The sequence below is a fragment of the Lissotriton vulgaris genome, chromosome 2_1, assembly GCF_964263255.1.
Source record: "Lissotriton vulgaris chromosome 2_1, aLisVul1.2, whole genome shotgun sequence".
NCBI classification, from domain to species: domain Eukaryota; kingdom Metazoa; phylum Chordata; class Amphibia; order Caudata; family Salamandridae; genus Lissotriton; species Lissotriton vulgaris.
The window spans coordinates 627,430,851-627,446,284 of record NC_141687.1 but is presented as its reverse complement, the minus strand read 5'-3'; the positions used below and the strand labels follow the sequence as shown (position 1 = coordinate 627,446,284).

Here is a 15,434-nt window from a genome sequence, read left to right as displayed (position 1 = left end):
TTTGCTTTGTAACCAAAACGTATCACATGCAAAACTAAGAAATCAAAGCCCCAGCCACAATCAAGGTGATCCTTCTAATCTACTTTAGGATGCTACTCTGGAGAATGCCACAAATTAAAAAATATCTTGCCCTAAAATGAGCATATTTTGAATCTTATTTTGCCCCGATGACTAGGACTTAATCCACTTATACTGTACTCTCCTTTCTTAAGGATTTTCACATTTTGGGCAGATAGACAGAAAGGGAAATACTCTGAACCAGTGCTTGCTTTATTTACGTTGTTTTTTATCTGATATAACATCTGATGATCTTGGTGGCTGCAATGGCTGCTTCCGAGGGTACTGTCACCATGCACCATCATGTTTGGCTGAGGTCCTCGTAGCTTGATTCAGTCCTGTGTATATTTCTTCTTCATCTTCCTTTCCGGGGGATTGTTGCTTTTTAATCCTCTGTTTGAAGCTTTAATTTAAAAAAACATCTTTGGAAGACCAAAGGACCCTGTTGCCACTCCTTCAAGGCCCTTCTAGAGTCCATTCTTTTTCCAACTCCCACTTATTTGTGTGTGGACATTTGCAGCAGTGTCACCAACCTATTGGTTCCTTTCACTAGAGGGCCTGAGGCCCGGAGCCTACTTCTACAGTAAATACCGGTCCACAAGGCGTGCTTCTTCCACTGCCTCTCCTTCCCCCTAACATGCATGATTATATGGGGGATGCTGCAGTTCCATTGAGCCTGCCACTGGGAGCTAGATTATCTTTCTGTACGACTGTCAGGGGCGTAGCACAGGCCCTTGCAGCCCCCGCGGTGCGGGGGGCCCTCACCCTCAAGGGGGCCCCGTCAGCACCACACTTCTGCTGGGGAGCTCGAGATTAAGTCCAGAGGGGCCCCCCTTCACGTACCTGCAGGGGGGCCCCCTCAAGGTTCGTTACGCCACTGACGACTGACAGTGATCATCGACTACTGGGTTCTTCAGATGGTGGGGTTCGATTACTGTCTGGAGTTCAGGGTTTGCTACCTTCCAGACAGTTTTTGGCCAACTTGTCTGCCCCATTCTTTGATTAGGCAGAGATTTTTTTGAAATGCACTGTTGATGGTTCGAAATATAATACAATAAGTCACTCCTGTCAAGGAACATCAGGGCATATGTTCTGTTTTCCTTTTAGTGGGCAAGGTCAATGTGGATTTTTGACCCCGCTGAAACTAAAGTGTCTAAGTAAGTCCATTCAGCTTCGATCATTCTAGAGTAGATTATTACATTGCATTCCATGGTGTGCTTTGAAGGCCCATAAACTAAAGAGACAATTTTGAGCAACTGAATCATGTGACCTAATTAAACACTCTATACATAAACTATTTACAAAAATATATACATCTGCATGGTTTAGATCATACGACATTTAATTAAGTCACAAAGGCGAATGGATCTAATAATGATAACTAGACCATGAATAAACAAGACCAGCTTGTGATTTCAAAAATCTAATTTTATTAGCTTATTTTATTCAAAGAGAGAGCATTTTTATTCAAAAATCATTATTTTATTAGCAAATTGAAAGCATCATTCAAGGAAAGGCTTATTAGTCTGAGATTTTAAAGTAAATCATTTAGCATGAATTAAAGCAAAATAAAAGTTTCCATTCCTTAAATTCTATTTCCCTGTCTAAAACTCTCTTCACCTAAAAGAATATTTAATAAAGACAGCTGTCCTTACAGGCGCCAAACGTCCATCAGCACGTCATTCAGGAATCGGGAAGCAAGAGCCCCCTCCTGCCTGTAGGGCCAAATTTTATACCTTTCTAACTAGCTAATCTTCTAAAAAATTTTCATATTTTTTGCAATCCAGAGTTCCCATTGGCTGAATTATGTCAGACCATTCCATGTCATCACCGTTTTCAAACCAAGAACGGGCTCTTCTTTAGCCCTATTGTTCGTGTCATTTTGCTTCCTCGAAAATGTATCACAATAAGTTCATTCGAATTACAATTCATAACTTCCTTGCTTTGGCAATCCTGCCGCTTCCTGTCCTTGGACAAACTCCATGAGTACATTATGCACGACTTATCCAACAGTAATTTCTGACAAAATTGTCGACGTGGTAAAACTTTCCACTTCTCGTGTGTGCAAGGCTCTTTTCTGGACAGGTTTCAAAAATGCCATCTTTATGCAGGCCCAAAAGGCCTCTCACGGAAAATAGTATTTAACCCCTTCACTGCGGCGGCTATTCCGCCGCAGTGCTAAGGGGGCGGTGCGGAAATGCGGCGTGCGCATGCTGGTGACGGAACAGCTCCGTCACCAGCGTCGGTTGCGCTGTGCTTATGACGGAGCGGTTCTGTCATGGCCCCGCCCGCTCAATAGAACGCTCAGCGCAGGCGCTGAATTTGCGCCGCGCAGGAGCGTCGGGCGGGCCATGACGAAGCCGCTCCGTCATCAGCACAGCGCCACTGCAGCTTATGACGGAGCGGTTCCGTCATCAGCAGGGGAGGAGTTAAACAAACACAAGACAGTAATTAATTAGAGAATTGAGATCCATACCATGACCCGGCCCCTTCTAATTATTAACCGGATTAATTATGTTACCTAGCCAAAGCACAAATAGCAGCATTTATATTAACCTTCTTCTTTTAGGCCATGAGGATCCTCCACAAGCTTTTGTCACAGAAAAGACACGACAAAACATATTGCACACAAATAATATAGCACATGCCATTAATTAAACAGCCGCATTTAATACTGACAAAGACAATAGACAAGGCTAGTTTATTATTTTTCCACACACTTGCAAATGCAACATAGAAGCACATTAGTCCCACATGTAGTGTCTGCAATTTTAAACTAAGTTGGTTAATTATTTCAACACATGCTATTAGTACTGTTATACTTATTATGGAAGTTTAACTTTGCGAGTTTGTACGAAATTTCATTCAACATCTCGCTCCATCAAGAGGCTTGGCTGTTTGCCGCCTCTTCTTTTTTCTGAGCTCAAGAGGAATCCAGTTTGGTGTGTCAGACGCTTTAGGATCATAGCTCCCTGGTCAATATTTCAAAGTCTCATCTTTCGTACTGACCTGTTGTGGGTATTTGTTCTCCAGGATAAGTTGGTAATCTACATGTTTTCCAAATATACTCATAACAATGGGGAACAGCATCAATAAAGGATTATTTTCAGCTTCAGGGACTCAAGGTTTCCCTCTTCCCTACATAATGTTGGTTTGTAATAGCAGATGCTGGTCAGGTGAATTGGAGGGGCTACTCTGAGGCACCTTTCTGTGCAGAGTCGCTAATCTCCTTTAGAACTTTTAGGATCCTCCAACTCGAGGGAGCCCAGTCCCATCTTGAGGGCCCTTCAGAGCTTCTCTCGACATTTAAGGGCAGCTCCTGCTTGGGAGGACCAATAGTAAAGGTGTCAAGGTCATTGATAAACAGACAAGGAGGAACCAGATCTTTCTGAATATCAAATTGTTCAGGAAATCAACCTCAAAACGGAAACTCATCTTCCTTCTCTATCTGTAGTTTATCCACCAGGAATGGAGAATGTTCCTACTGACTTCCTCAGTCGCTGGCTTCCCTCTTTTTTCCACTTCTGCTTCTACAACAAGATCTTTCTGCAGCTTTATTGTCTGGGGAAAACTCCTCTACCCAGACTCTTTGCCTCATCAGTAAATGGTTATGCCCCTCTGTTCTGCATTTGGTCTTAATGTTCCCAGGCAAATGGGTGCATACTCCTCTATCTCTGGGCTTTTCTACCCCTTTCTGCTAATGCCACTCCTGTCTCTGTTATTGACAAATGCCCAGTTGAATCTGGCTGATTTAATTCTGGTGGCACTGGTATAGACAAGCAGGCCCTGATTTCTGCTTCTTCGGTCCTTGGCATTGTAGTGTCTTCAGTCTCTCTGAACCTTCAACAGCTTCACTTCATGGTTTGGAAGCGAGGAGGACTGTCCTCCAGTACTGATGTTGCTCAAGGATTTCCAGCAGGATCATTGTCCCTCTGCCTTAAAGTCTTATGTACATTTGACATCAGTTTACAAATTAATATTCCTATAAGAGGTTACAGGCTAGAGAATTGTGATCCGTCGGATATTCTTGATTTCATGATGGATGTAGTTACTCTGAGTCTGGCAGTTTTCTCTCAAAACGTCCAGTGAGCGTCGGTTCAGGCTTTTTGATCTCCTTAGCTTGATTTATCTGCTTTGCTCATTTGGCCTCTCACCTTTTACGTAGTTTTTCCAACCACAGTCTAGTATTCGCCTCTCCGGTTTCCCCCAAGGGATCTGCCTTTAATATTACGAGCTTTACAGGGGCCCCTGTCAAACCGCTATCTTGGATGTCTTTATATTTGTTGTCTGCTAAAAGTCTTTTACTGTCATGAGCCATGTTTATTGAAGTTTTTTTTTGACAAGGTGATCCTTTGTCCGAGCGCATCTTTTCATCAAACGGTTTCTCTTGCGTCCCATCTTTCATGCAAATTGGTATACTGCTTCTTACTTTATCCCAATCTTGCTTCTACTAAATATTCTTTATTGCACTGTTGAGATGTCCACAACTTTCTCTGTTTACCAGCAATATAATTGTGTTTTTCGATCTTCCGAAGCTGTCCTTGTGAATTATGGTCCTTTGAGGAAAGCGGGCTAAACCTTCTGTTGGCACTTGGAGTTGCTTGCCATTACTTAAGAGCGACTTGCACTAGCTTGGTCTACCATTAAAGCATCTTGCATTAATAAAGCATATTCCTGTTCTGGTATTTCCCTTCTGGGTCTCATTTTGAGATTCTCTATCCAAGGGTGTCATCCTCATGGGCAGAATTAGGAGGTGTTCCTTTACCTTACATTTGTTGTGGTGCCTCCTGCACTCATACTTTTTTAAATCATTTTTTATTTGGCAGGGAACTGGCGTCCAGGGTTTGGCTTGGGTGTTTTGAGTGCTGTTCACAGTTGAATTATGTTTAAATACATTCTCATGGTGCTGCTGTTCATCTGTGGTCAGGATGGTGTTTGTTTACATATGCAGATACACGATTTTGATCCCTATTGCCCTGCAGCTGCAAATGAGATGGTAATGTGCAGATAACTTAGTGGTAATCTTCATTACTTTGAATCTTGACTTTCTTGTCTCACATCTTGCCCTCCCTTGGCTAATGCCTCTTTGTATGTTTAGATTTTCAGGATATAGTCAGGGACAGGCAGGGTATATTATAGCTATAATATAGGATCTATATAAGGACCTGTTTTTTTTTAAATTGCTGTTCTCCACCTGAAGACCCACCTCAATAGTTGGGCCTGGGATGAGGAAGTGAAGACTCAAAGTAATGAGGATTATTGCTAATGAAACAGGCAATTAACAGAACTTGACTATGACAAAACAAGAGAAAGAAAACGTGTTAATAGCTTTAGTGCGGTGGATGAACCGTTCATGCCTGTTGCATTATGTGGGAGTGCCAACATGGTGAATTGTTTATCCACCACACTAGCAAAGAAAATCTCTCTAGTGCAAGCACCAGAAGGATTTTTTTTTTTTTTAAAAAGGAAATCTTGACACGAGAGGAATGGTTAAAAAAGTAATCATATGAAGTCAATATCGTCTTTGCATGGTGACTGGTTTGATCCATTCTTGACAGGGGTGCTGAGTCCCAGCCACACAGGTAGTGTACCATTTTTAATGGGAGAAGGGTGGAGACACTGTGTGGTAGGAAGTCTGGGGTCCTCATAGATTTTGGACCTTTTGCTCCGAAAAATGCTGAAAATGTGCGATTTTAGATAAGGTTTGAGGTTTGCTGGGGATTCTGAGTAAGGAAACATGGCAGGAAATAATGCAAAATGGGTTAATTTTTATGGCAATAATTTGATATCTCAACATTGTATTTTGGGGTCTTTTATGTCATGGACGAAAGGCCAGTCCACACAAGTGCAGTAGAGATTTGTTTTTTCGGGGGGAGTTTTATATAGTAAAAACTTGACCTGAAGGTATCAGAGAACTTTACAGGAGCACCAGTTGCGTTACAGACAGACACATACATTTTTTTGTTAGGGAGATTAAGGGATTTGCCCAGAATCACAGGCTGGTGAGCATACCTGCCAAGACACGCACCTGGTTCCCCAGGTCCAATGTTGACCGCTGTAGCCGTTAGGCCATAAGTGTCAGAACACAGAACAGTAAGCATTTGTTATTATCAATCGAATTCCTCTTCATTTTTTGCTTCCAAGTTTAAGACAGTGTGCAAGAAAGAACTCATTTTGCAAAATATCCTCTGTATCACATGATAGTATGGGTAAGGCCATTATTCTTAAACTCAGTAACTTGGGCACATTTAAATAGTGCATAGGTTTCCTTCATGCTCTTATTTGATTCATTAAATGTTACCATAAATTGAAGCATAGTCAGTACACCATGAAAAATCATTATAAGCTGCAACTCGGTTGTTGGCTCTGGGTGTCGTGTGTTGTTGAACGTGTTGTTGGACAATACATACAGCCAAAAGGGTCTGACTAATGAAGCAGTATAATACTTTTGTAAATCTGCCATTGGGAGAAGAAATTACAGTTGGAAATGCCAGCTATATACTTTTCTGCATAAACCATGAGCGCGATCTGCAAAAATTATTACCCCTAGCTGGATTTGGAATTATATTTAGATTTCAGAAATGTATGGCCTTCCCAGTCCACTTCTAGGTTTCACACATGTTTCTATGACAAATTTTAAGTAGGTTAAAAGCACAAAAAATAGGAAACACGAAGCACAACTAAGAAAAATTCAAAAACAGTAGTTAAAAAAGTAATATTTTATACAACTCAGCTTGTTCCTGAAAGCTGGAAAGATTGTGACATTAGCACAGCAAACCCATTGTTGATTACATTTTTATTTAAAATAATATATGCCTTCATGCCTCACTTTTATCCATTTAAAATAAAAAAAACATACCTTTTGCTAGATTTAGGCTATTGTCTCAGTTCCATCCAAGGGATTCCACAAACATTGGGTGTCTTTGGAATCCTCAACATATGGGTACAAGATCAGAAATTTGGCTTGGGTACCTTTTATTGGAAATAAAGTTATGAAGGTATAAGTGCAAAGTGCCCAAATATCAAAAAAGGGGTCAGCATGCAGGTATGAAAGCCCCAGTAGCTATTGCGCCTAGTGAGAATAGAGTAGTGTTTTGCTTGGGGTGGTCAGATATTGCTTGACTTATTGAGAACCCAACTAGGGTTTCTCTTCATTGGTGAAACCAACCACCCTCTGGTCAGCACACTGATACTTTCTTCGGCTTCCAGATTTGTACTAGATCTAAGCTCGAGAAGCTTGCCAATTTGTAGAATACATTCCATGGGAGTATAGAAACAACATGAATCAAGAGAGAGGCAACGCTGAATGCAGCTGCCATCACCTAGAGGCTAAGATGCTAAACTCTGACGTTCTCCATCCAGCGGAGTGCCTCCTAGGCTACCTTTGTTTTAAATAAACAAAATAAACAAAGATGAATTTGCTGGTCAAAGTCTTCATAGGGAGGGATGGACTGAAAATGTGGTTTCTGACCTGCTGGATCACTACTCAGGCAAGAAGTTTCATTTGAAGCAGGATCTGTAGAACATTGAGACATTGATTGGGCTATTGGGCACTTTGAGGTGTATATATTAGATGCAAGGCTGTGTGTTTCCCATTCATTGGGTGCCAGATCTTCAGGACTGCTTGCTTCACTGGGAGTGTCCACAGTGCCTCATCTGGAAACACATTGACTCAGTCTTCAGATGTAGGGTGAGCATCTGACTATGCAAGATAACATAGCAACAATTAGGTTGCTAGTAGGATTTTCTAGATAAAGCATAAGGTTGGTTTACTGGAACTGAATGGTATAATTCACAGGTCACATTTATGATTCTTTCTAATAAAAATCTACTGAGAATCAAATGTTGCATCACGTGGGACACAGGTTCTTTTCTGTTTTGGGGTGAGAATCGCACACAATGGTCATGATCCTACAGACCTTTTTTCAAACCTCAAGAAAAGGGTGTAACTACTTCAGTGCAGAGTTTAGTTGTAGGCTATTTCTCAGGTCTGCGATTGGGTACTAAATTAATGACTGGAAAAAGGGTGCCTTGATTCTAGCGACTTGAATATCATCAGGCACTGGCTCTCTGTAAACGTTCAGCAGATGGCCAATATAGCACCACTAGCATTTGTAATAAAGGCGTTAGAATGGAGACTTGGCAGAGTTTCTTGTTCAACTTTCTTGTGCAGCCAGCATAATCTATGTTTCTGGTTATACAGTGATGTGAGGAATTCAGAAATTACAAAGGGTTTACATTTGCTTCCAACTAGAGCGACTGCCTCTAGCACGAGGCACAACAAACAACATTTTAGTAAATCACTCAATAACCTAGTACCAGAAGAAATAACAAACGCAAATAGAGGCCAGAGAATACTTGACATTGATTGCTACTAAAAGACATGAGTAGGCAAACCAAACACAAACTTAGCAGCAGCACAGCTTTATCATTACGACTTTTAGGTTTAACAGATAATGTGTAGTTGCAAAAAGCCCAAAAGCTTGATGCAAAACCTCTCACACAAACACATCACCAAACAGTATAGGGGGTAATCTGACAGTGCTGCTTGAATCAGTTACCAAAAACACCAGTTAGCAAGCAGATACCACATATAGCCTAGAAGTGATGTCAGAAGAATCCAGCACAGGCAGACTCATAAACAAATCATATCACATTGAAAGAAGTGGAGAATTTAGACAACACAATTCCTCCTGAGATACATCATATAACAACGAGTGAGGCGAATCTGTTGACAGAACAGGTAATTCCTATTCCTAACTCTTTGTCTCCAGGTTATTGGACCCCTTGACCCTTTTGGGTAAAAAAAGAATTTGGATGTGGGGGGTTCTCACCCACATATTTTGGCATGGTTTATCATTGCCCCCACCCACTCTGGTAAGATTGAACCACAAGGGCGGACTCAACCCCAATGAATGAGGGAGTTATTTTCTTGTATAATACATGGATCCAGTTTATATAAAAATACCTTAAAGAATACCACACGTTTATCCGTTACCATGTGGTACCTTAGGTATGATTAAAATGTGAACAAAGAAATTACTGTATGTTTAGAGGTACTATGGCCCTATCATCCGTTGAAAGTGCTGATATAGTTTGGCCCACTCTAAGAGCCAGATAACTGATAAGGAGCATTCCTTGGGGCAAAAAGGATCCATCACTCTAATTCTATGAGTGTATGTTAGTATATGTATGTATATATTAGTAAAACTGGAATTTCCTAACTCTCTTTATTTGAATTTCAAGGCCTGGGGTACAAAGGCACATACGTTTAGATAATATGATACCATCCATCATGCTGGAGTGGGGAGAATTTGCGGAAAAGCATTCAATGACACACCACACGTGATAGGGTGGTACTGTAAATCACACCGAAAACACAACATGCTTATCACATGTGAAGCTTCATCTACCTGAGGTACCACATAATAAAGACTTTACCTGAGGTATACCTTAAGGTATTTTTAAATATTTTGAATATGAAATATTTTTAATATATCTTAAGAACTCCCTAATTAATTGGGGTCGAGTCCACCCTGATAGTTCCATCTTACCAGGGTGGAATGGGGTGGCCAATGATGAAGCATGCCACATTACGTGGTTAAAACATCCACAATCCACAATAATTTTTTGACCCAAAAGGAGTCCAATAACCTGGTGACAAGAAGTTAAGAAAAGGAATTACCCATTCTGTCAAAAGATTCACTGTACTAGTGATTTATGATGAGACTCAGAAACTAACACCAAACTAGAGCGAGCATAGTCACAAAATTGACCAAACCACATTAGGGTAAATAAGGGTAACAACTTTTGTCAAGAAAGCCAGCTAACAAAACAAGGCAAGGCAAGCACTGCAGTAAAGACGTATGTTACATAGCCATGAAGCGATTAGGCCAAATTCAAGCAAATTGCATGAAAAAAATGAATATATCACCAAGATATTGTGAATATGTGACAACGGAAGAACATCCTTAATGTGAATCATGACAGACAGGCTTCTTTAGATGTATGGAGCTGACTACCTTCTTCATATGGGTTCCATCCTTGAAAAAGCAGATTTTTGCTGCTTCCTGGCATCACTTAACGACTCAGCAATACTATATCTTCCTTTTTGGATCTCTTGGAGTTGCTGGCACACTGGCAGTGAAGTCCAATGATGAGTATCATTGTCCTTACTGAATTCCACTAAAGAATCCCTTTCCCACCCAGGGTCCAGTGGGAAAAATATCTTTCTAGGGTTGTTACAAGTAGACACATTGCATGCCTACTGCTAACCCAGTGTTGCCTGAGTCTGTCTGTATCTTTTCAGGTCTGTATTCACCACCTTAGAACAATCAACATAACTCAACCTTGATGCCTCTTTTCTAAAGTCAATCATAATGTATTACCTTTACCTTCCCTTGGCTCGTATTGAATTTCTTTGCTCTCTTCATTGAACCTTTTCTTTCTCTGTCTCTTTCTATGTCTGCCCTGATCCTACTCTAGGCCATTTATAAGATGGTTGGGACCGTGATTATGATGAGAATGAACCAGGATGGATTGACCCCCCAGCAGCGTGTGGACAAGATCTTCACCAAGATGGACAAAGACAAAGATGACCAGATCACTCTCGAGGAGTTTAAAGAAGCCGCCAAAAGTGACCCCTCCATAGTCCTGCTGCTGCAATGTGATATGCAGAAGTAAAGACCCCTCCCCAAGGAGTCCCACCTGGAACACTGGAGCCAGAGAGCACCATGACATACAAGATACAGCCTCCCAACTCCAGTGCCCCCACATTGCCAAACTGGGATGCCTGAGCCAGAGTGTACCCCAACATACCAGATACAGCCCCCACCCAACTTGCCCTATACATTGCTAAACTGGGATGCTTGAGCCAGCGTGAACCCCAACATAACAATTACAGCCCCAAACTTGTCCTCACACATTGCCAGACTGGGATGCCTGAGCCAGCGTGAACCCCTACATAGCAAATACACCACCCGCCCACCTCTTCCTCACACATTGCCAAACTGGGATGCCTGAGCCAGTGTGTACCCCAACATCCAGATATGTCATAGCTGCGCCCTTACTTGTTCTCATATATTGTCAAACTGGGTTGCCTGAACCAGTACCCAGCACATAATGTGAGTTTCAGCTTCCTGTACACCATGCAAAACTTTCACGCCTGACACCTGAGCCTTTGCTCGATGGTACGCATGCTACCGTTCAACAATGTCTCATCTGTTGCACCTCAATTTCAAGAACACCAGGCTGGACCATACCATTACTAAACCGGATGGGAGGAGCCCATAAACACAGGACAATATTATTGTGAATCGTCTGGGTTACAGAACTGTCATTTCTGGGGCCAGTATGTATCCTGCCATGCTCACATATTCTCATCTCCTTTACTCTATTTCCTCAACTCATGCGTCTAAAAGCAAAGTACTGAAGAGTCTCAACATTTGCAGGTGACAGCTATGGCCTAACCCCCGCACGTCTGTGTGTTCCTCGTGTTAAGTCTCCACAAGAGACTGTCCCTCAGTTTCTCCTGAAGCCTGAGTGAAGCACAGTATGGCTGCTTTGCCCCTTTACCTACCTCCTGCTTCAGGAGTTTACTGTGGACACAGGTTGCATTCACACTGCATTTGCTGTTTTCTTCTGGACTTCTTCTTTTTCTCTCTCCCCTTCCAAGATCCTCTGCCCGCCCACTCCTAGACGATCTCATGAGGCCACTTACACCGGACTCCCTCCCGATACCTTCCCCTTGATCCATGCTCACTCTGTGGCATCTCCCCACTCGAGATACCTATCCTCGGACACTTTCTAAATGTCTCCCTCCCTAGGCCCTTTGTTTACGCTAAGCCCTTATGTCCACCTTGTCCTCTCCTGAGGAGCTTTTACAACACTGTTGATGAGTTCCTGTGTAACTCTTGAAGAGTACACAAATGACGCGCAAGGAGCTTACATCTTACCCTGGGATATATCACATGCCTCTCTTGAGGAGAACCTTTCTATTTCTGGGGTACACTTCACTTTGCTTGCCAATGCCTCTGATTAGTGATGTGACCTCATTGTGATAACACCATCTGTTCCAACCATAGGCAGCTCCTCTTCAGCACTGGCCTCCTACAAGGGGTTCCGCAGTGTTCCTCACTTGGCTTGTGTTGCATTTTCCGTAAAAATCTTCCAACTCTAGTGTTCCTTTTCCCAAGAGTGTTTTTCAGTGTTCTTCAAAAAATGTACATATTGAAGCTACCTGCAAATGCAATGTTTCAATGGAACTATTCCATTTTGTCCTTGCTGTACATATTGATGCTATGATCATCGGAGGACTTAGTTTTGGGGTCGCCCTCAAAGGTCATGACCGAGAGTATTATTTAGGGGGTCTCCTTCCCAGCAGGCCCTCTCCTCGTGTTTCTGCCCTGCCAGGGAGATGAACATCCCCCTGAATCCAGAGTGCAGAGCCAGTCCCTCCCTGAGGTCCCTGCAGCCGCCTCACATCCCTCACTTTTCCTTGCCCCAGTCGGTCCTCACCGCTCCTCGCCCTTCCTCAGCTGGGATGCTGTTCCTTAGGGGTCACACATTCTCCCTTGCATATGGCAGATGCGATCAGGCCCCTGGCGCAGTACAGAAACTAATTATGAAATATTTAAGAAATGTAAAATGTTGTTAACCTGTCAAGAGTGGGTTTGAATGGGGAGCTGTATCAAAAAGGCAGTTAGCTGCCTGTAGAGGAAGTTGGGTTAAATGAAGCCACTGTTAATAGCAATTTTCCAACATGGATAGTGGGACTTTTAAAAGAGAGCTTGTCTTTTGCCTGCATACCATAGACACAAGCTGACTTGAACTCCACACACAGGAGAAACGTGTCCTGTCCACACACCAGTAGACCCAAGCTGAGGAGGGACCCTTGCGTGAGAGGACGTGGTTCATCTGCATACCAGCAGTCCCAGACAGAGGAGGGATGCTTACAGCAGAGAGATGTGGTTTGGCGGCTTGCCTGCACTCAGTAGACCCATGCCAAGGGGAGATCCTTACATAAGGGAGATGTTGGCCGACCCCCTACTGGTATACCCAGGCTGAGGATAGGAGAAGGATGGGGGCTGTCTAGAGACCCGTGTACCCATTCTATGTGAATATTTAACTCATCAAATCGCTACCATTGGTTGTATATCAATAATATTGCCCACCAGTGTGACTATTAATTGTGGTGCCTCCACTCATAGATTAATTCACACCCAATCTGTGAAGGCTTCTGTGATCCCAACGGGGAGCAGTACTTTGCCTGCTTGTATATGGGGCATTGGTAGACATTGCTCTAAAAATAAGACCAGAAGAGCACACTATAAATGGCGTGGAACACTTCCATACGTAGACTGTGGCTCTCTCATTAAGACTTTAGATGGAAGGACATGCCATATGGTGGCGATTTGTCTGTGCCAAGGAAAGTGGGTCACAGCAAAGCAAGTATTGGTGTGTGCAGGCAGAAAAAAGCAGTTGAGTGAGAGAAGGGGTACACTTATGCGAAATGGAAACAATAAGGGGTGAAGGAAGTGCAGGGAGTGCCTATCAAATCTTACCAGATCACAGGAATGTGCAGCAAAGAAGGCATGAGGGTGAAGGCCAGGAACAAAGGCCTCTATGTATTAGTGGAAAGGCAAGAGGGAGTAGACAGATGGGTGCCAGATGGATGGATGGAGCAATAATGACGAATAAACACAATTTAATGGAGGCGCAATAGATGGGAGTAGATGATGCATGTGAGATTTGGATGAAACATGGGGCCTAGAGGTGGAGTGAGTAGATGTTAGAAAGCACTGATTGATGGCAGGCGGAGAAGGAAGATACTTGTTGCGACGCCATGTCTGGAGCTCTCTTTCCGGGCTCCACACATGATCCCGAAGCTCAGCACTAACAGATCGCATTACTCCTATCACTATCACCTTTCTCCTACCAATGGACTACAGACGTAGTGATTGCTCACTGGAACATATGAAAAAGCACTTTGGGACTTTGACAAGAGATGTGAAAGTGCAATAGAAATGCCACAATACAGTACAATACAAACACTGCTAGATCCAATTGGATAGTGAGTGGAGAGTGGACTGGAAGAGAAGGTGAAGTGACAAGTGAATGAATAAGTCGGATCCGGATTGAGAGACAGCTTTGGTGGTAAGGGAGTCAGTGAGGTGTTGGAAAAGGGACTGGTACAGATGAGCAAGGAGGAATCGAGTACTCTGGGAGAGCTGGAGGGAGAGAAGGAGCCAGTGTCTGCACAGGGAACACAGGAAATTCATCTCGCACCCATCCGCCTCTTACCAGCTCCAGAAACCCACCCTTGACAGATGTTTCATTGCACATGTGTTTTGGTCTTCTTATTGTGAATTTTTGGTTATTGTAATAATTGTTAGAAAACGTGAACTTGTTATATTTTTTTAACTGAAAAATAAAGTATCTGACATGAGTCGTTCACAGAACGTTGTTGGTGTTTAATTGACCCGCACCTATCCAGTTCATTGTGGCTTTGGGCTTAAATTGAAACTTGTTTTTGCTCATGTCTAGTTGTGTATGCTCTAGTTTTTGATTTGTTAGAATCGTCCGACGGTGTGCAAAGGTGACAGCTTGGTTCCTGGATGACTCAGGGATTGAAGAAGTTCAAATTTCCACAATTATCCCTGAACAATATGCGGAGCCTGTGCTTTACAGGCGTGCACTTGCTTTTTTCACAGGTGTGGTTCTTGCCTAGCGAGTCCCAACTGGTCACAAAGCTCAGGTGACCGAAACAAAGAAGGAAAGAAACACTAAGTAGTATCAAGGAAAATGTGGAGAAATATAAGACAGAAACAGATGCATCTTGTAGATTAAGAAGGATGCCTGACAACACCGACTTCGCTCTATAATAATATTTAACATACATTTGTAGCATTTAGTATATTGCATGCAGGTTAGAAGAAAAAGTAGTTTAGGAAAGGTCTGGCATGGCCGAAGTATCCTGTGACTATCTCTTTTAGACGCAAGCCACGTGCCTGCTGTGGGCATTGGGGTGCTCCCACTCCCCCCGATAGAGAACGCCTGTCCGTCCAGGGACTATTTTGAGCAGCAGCATCACCCCAGCCAGTTAGTCATGCTCAAGCGTGATTCCACATTGTAAGACAAATGCAACAGCTGTATGTTTCTTTAAAAGGCTTGCACAAGAAGCCCTTCTTCACAAGTTCTGTCTCATTCCTGATTTGACTGGAAGCACACTTCCTGGATGAATCATGAATTACCAAGACCTACAACATTGACATTCTGAGCAGGCTTACAATAAGGGCCAAAGTGCCTCTGAAACATTCCATTTCACTTGCTTATTATTTACAGTGCTGGTTCTGCGCATGCTCCTACTGAGTTAGAAC

At 42.8% G+C, this 15,434-nt stretch overlaps 1 protein-coding gene across 1 annotated transcript in view; it reads left to right on the top strand.

Annotated features, from left to right (window-relative positions):
• The window catches only part of HPCAL4 (hippocalcin like 4), a 122,521-nt gene extending 108,005 nt beyond the window's left edge, over positions 1–14,516 (top strand). Inside the window, exon 4 of the mRNA XM_086955755.1 lies at positions 10,543–14,516. Within this exon, the coding sequence (XP_086811881.1) occupies positions 10,543–10,740 (198 nt within the window). The 3' untranslated portion in view covers positions 10,741–14,516. The remainder of the gene's footprint in view (positions 1–10,542) is intronic.
• The last annotated feature ends 918 nt before the right edge of the window (positions 14,517–15,434 follow it).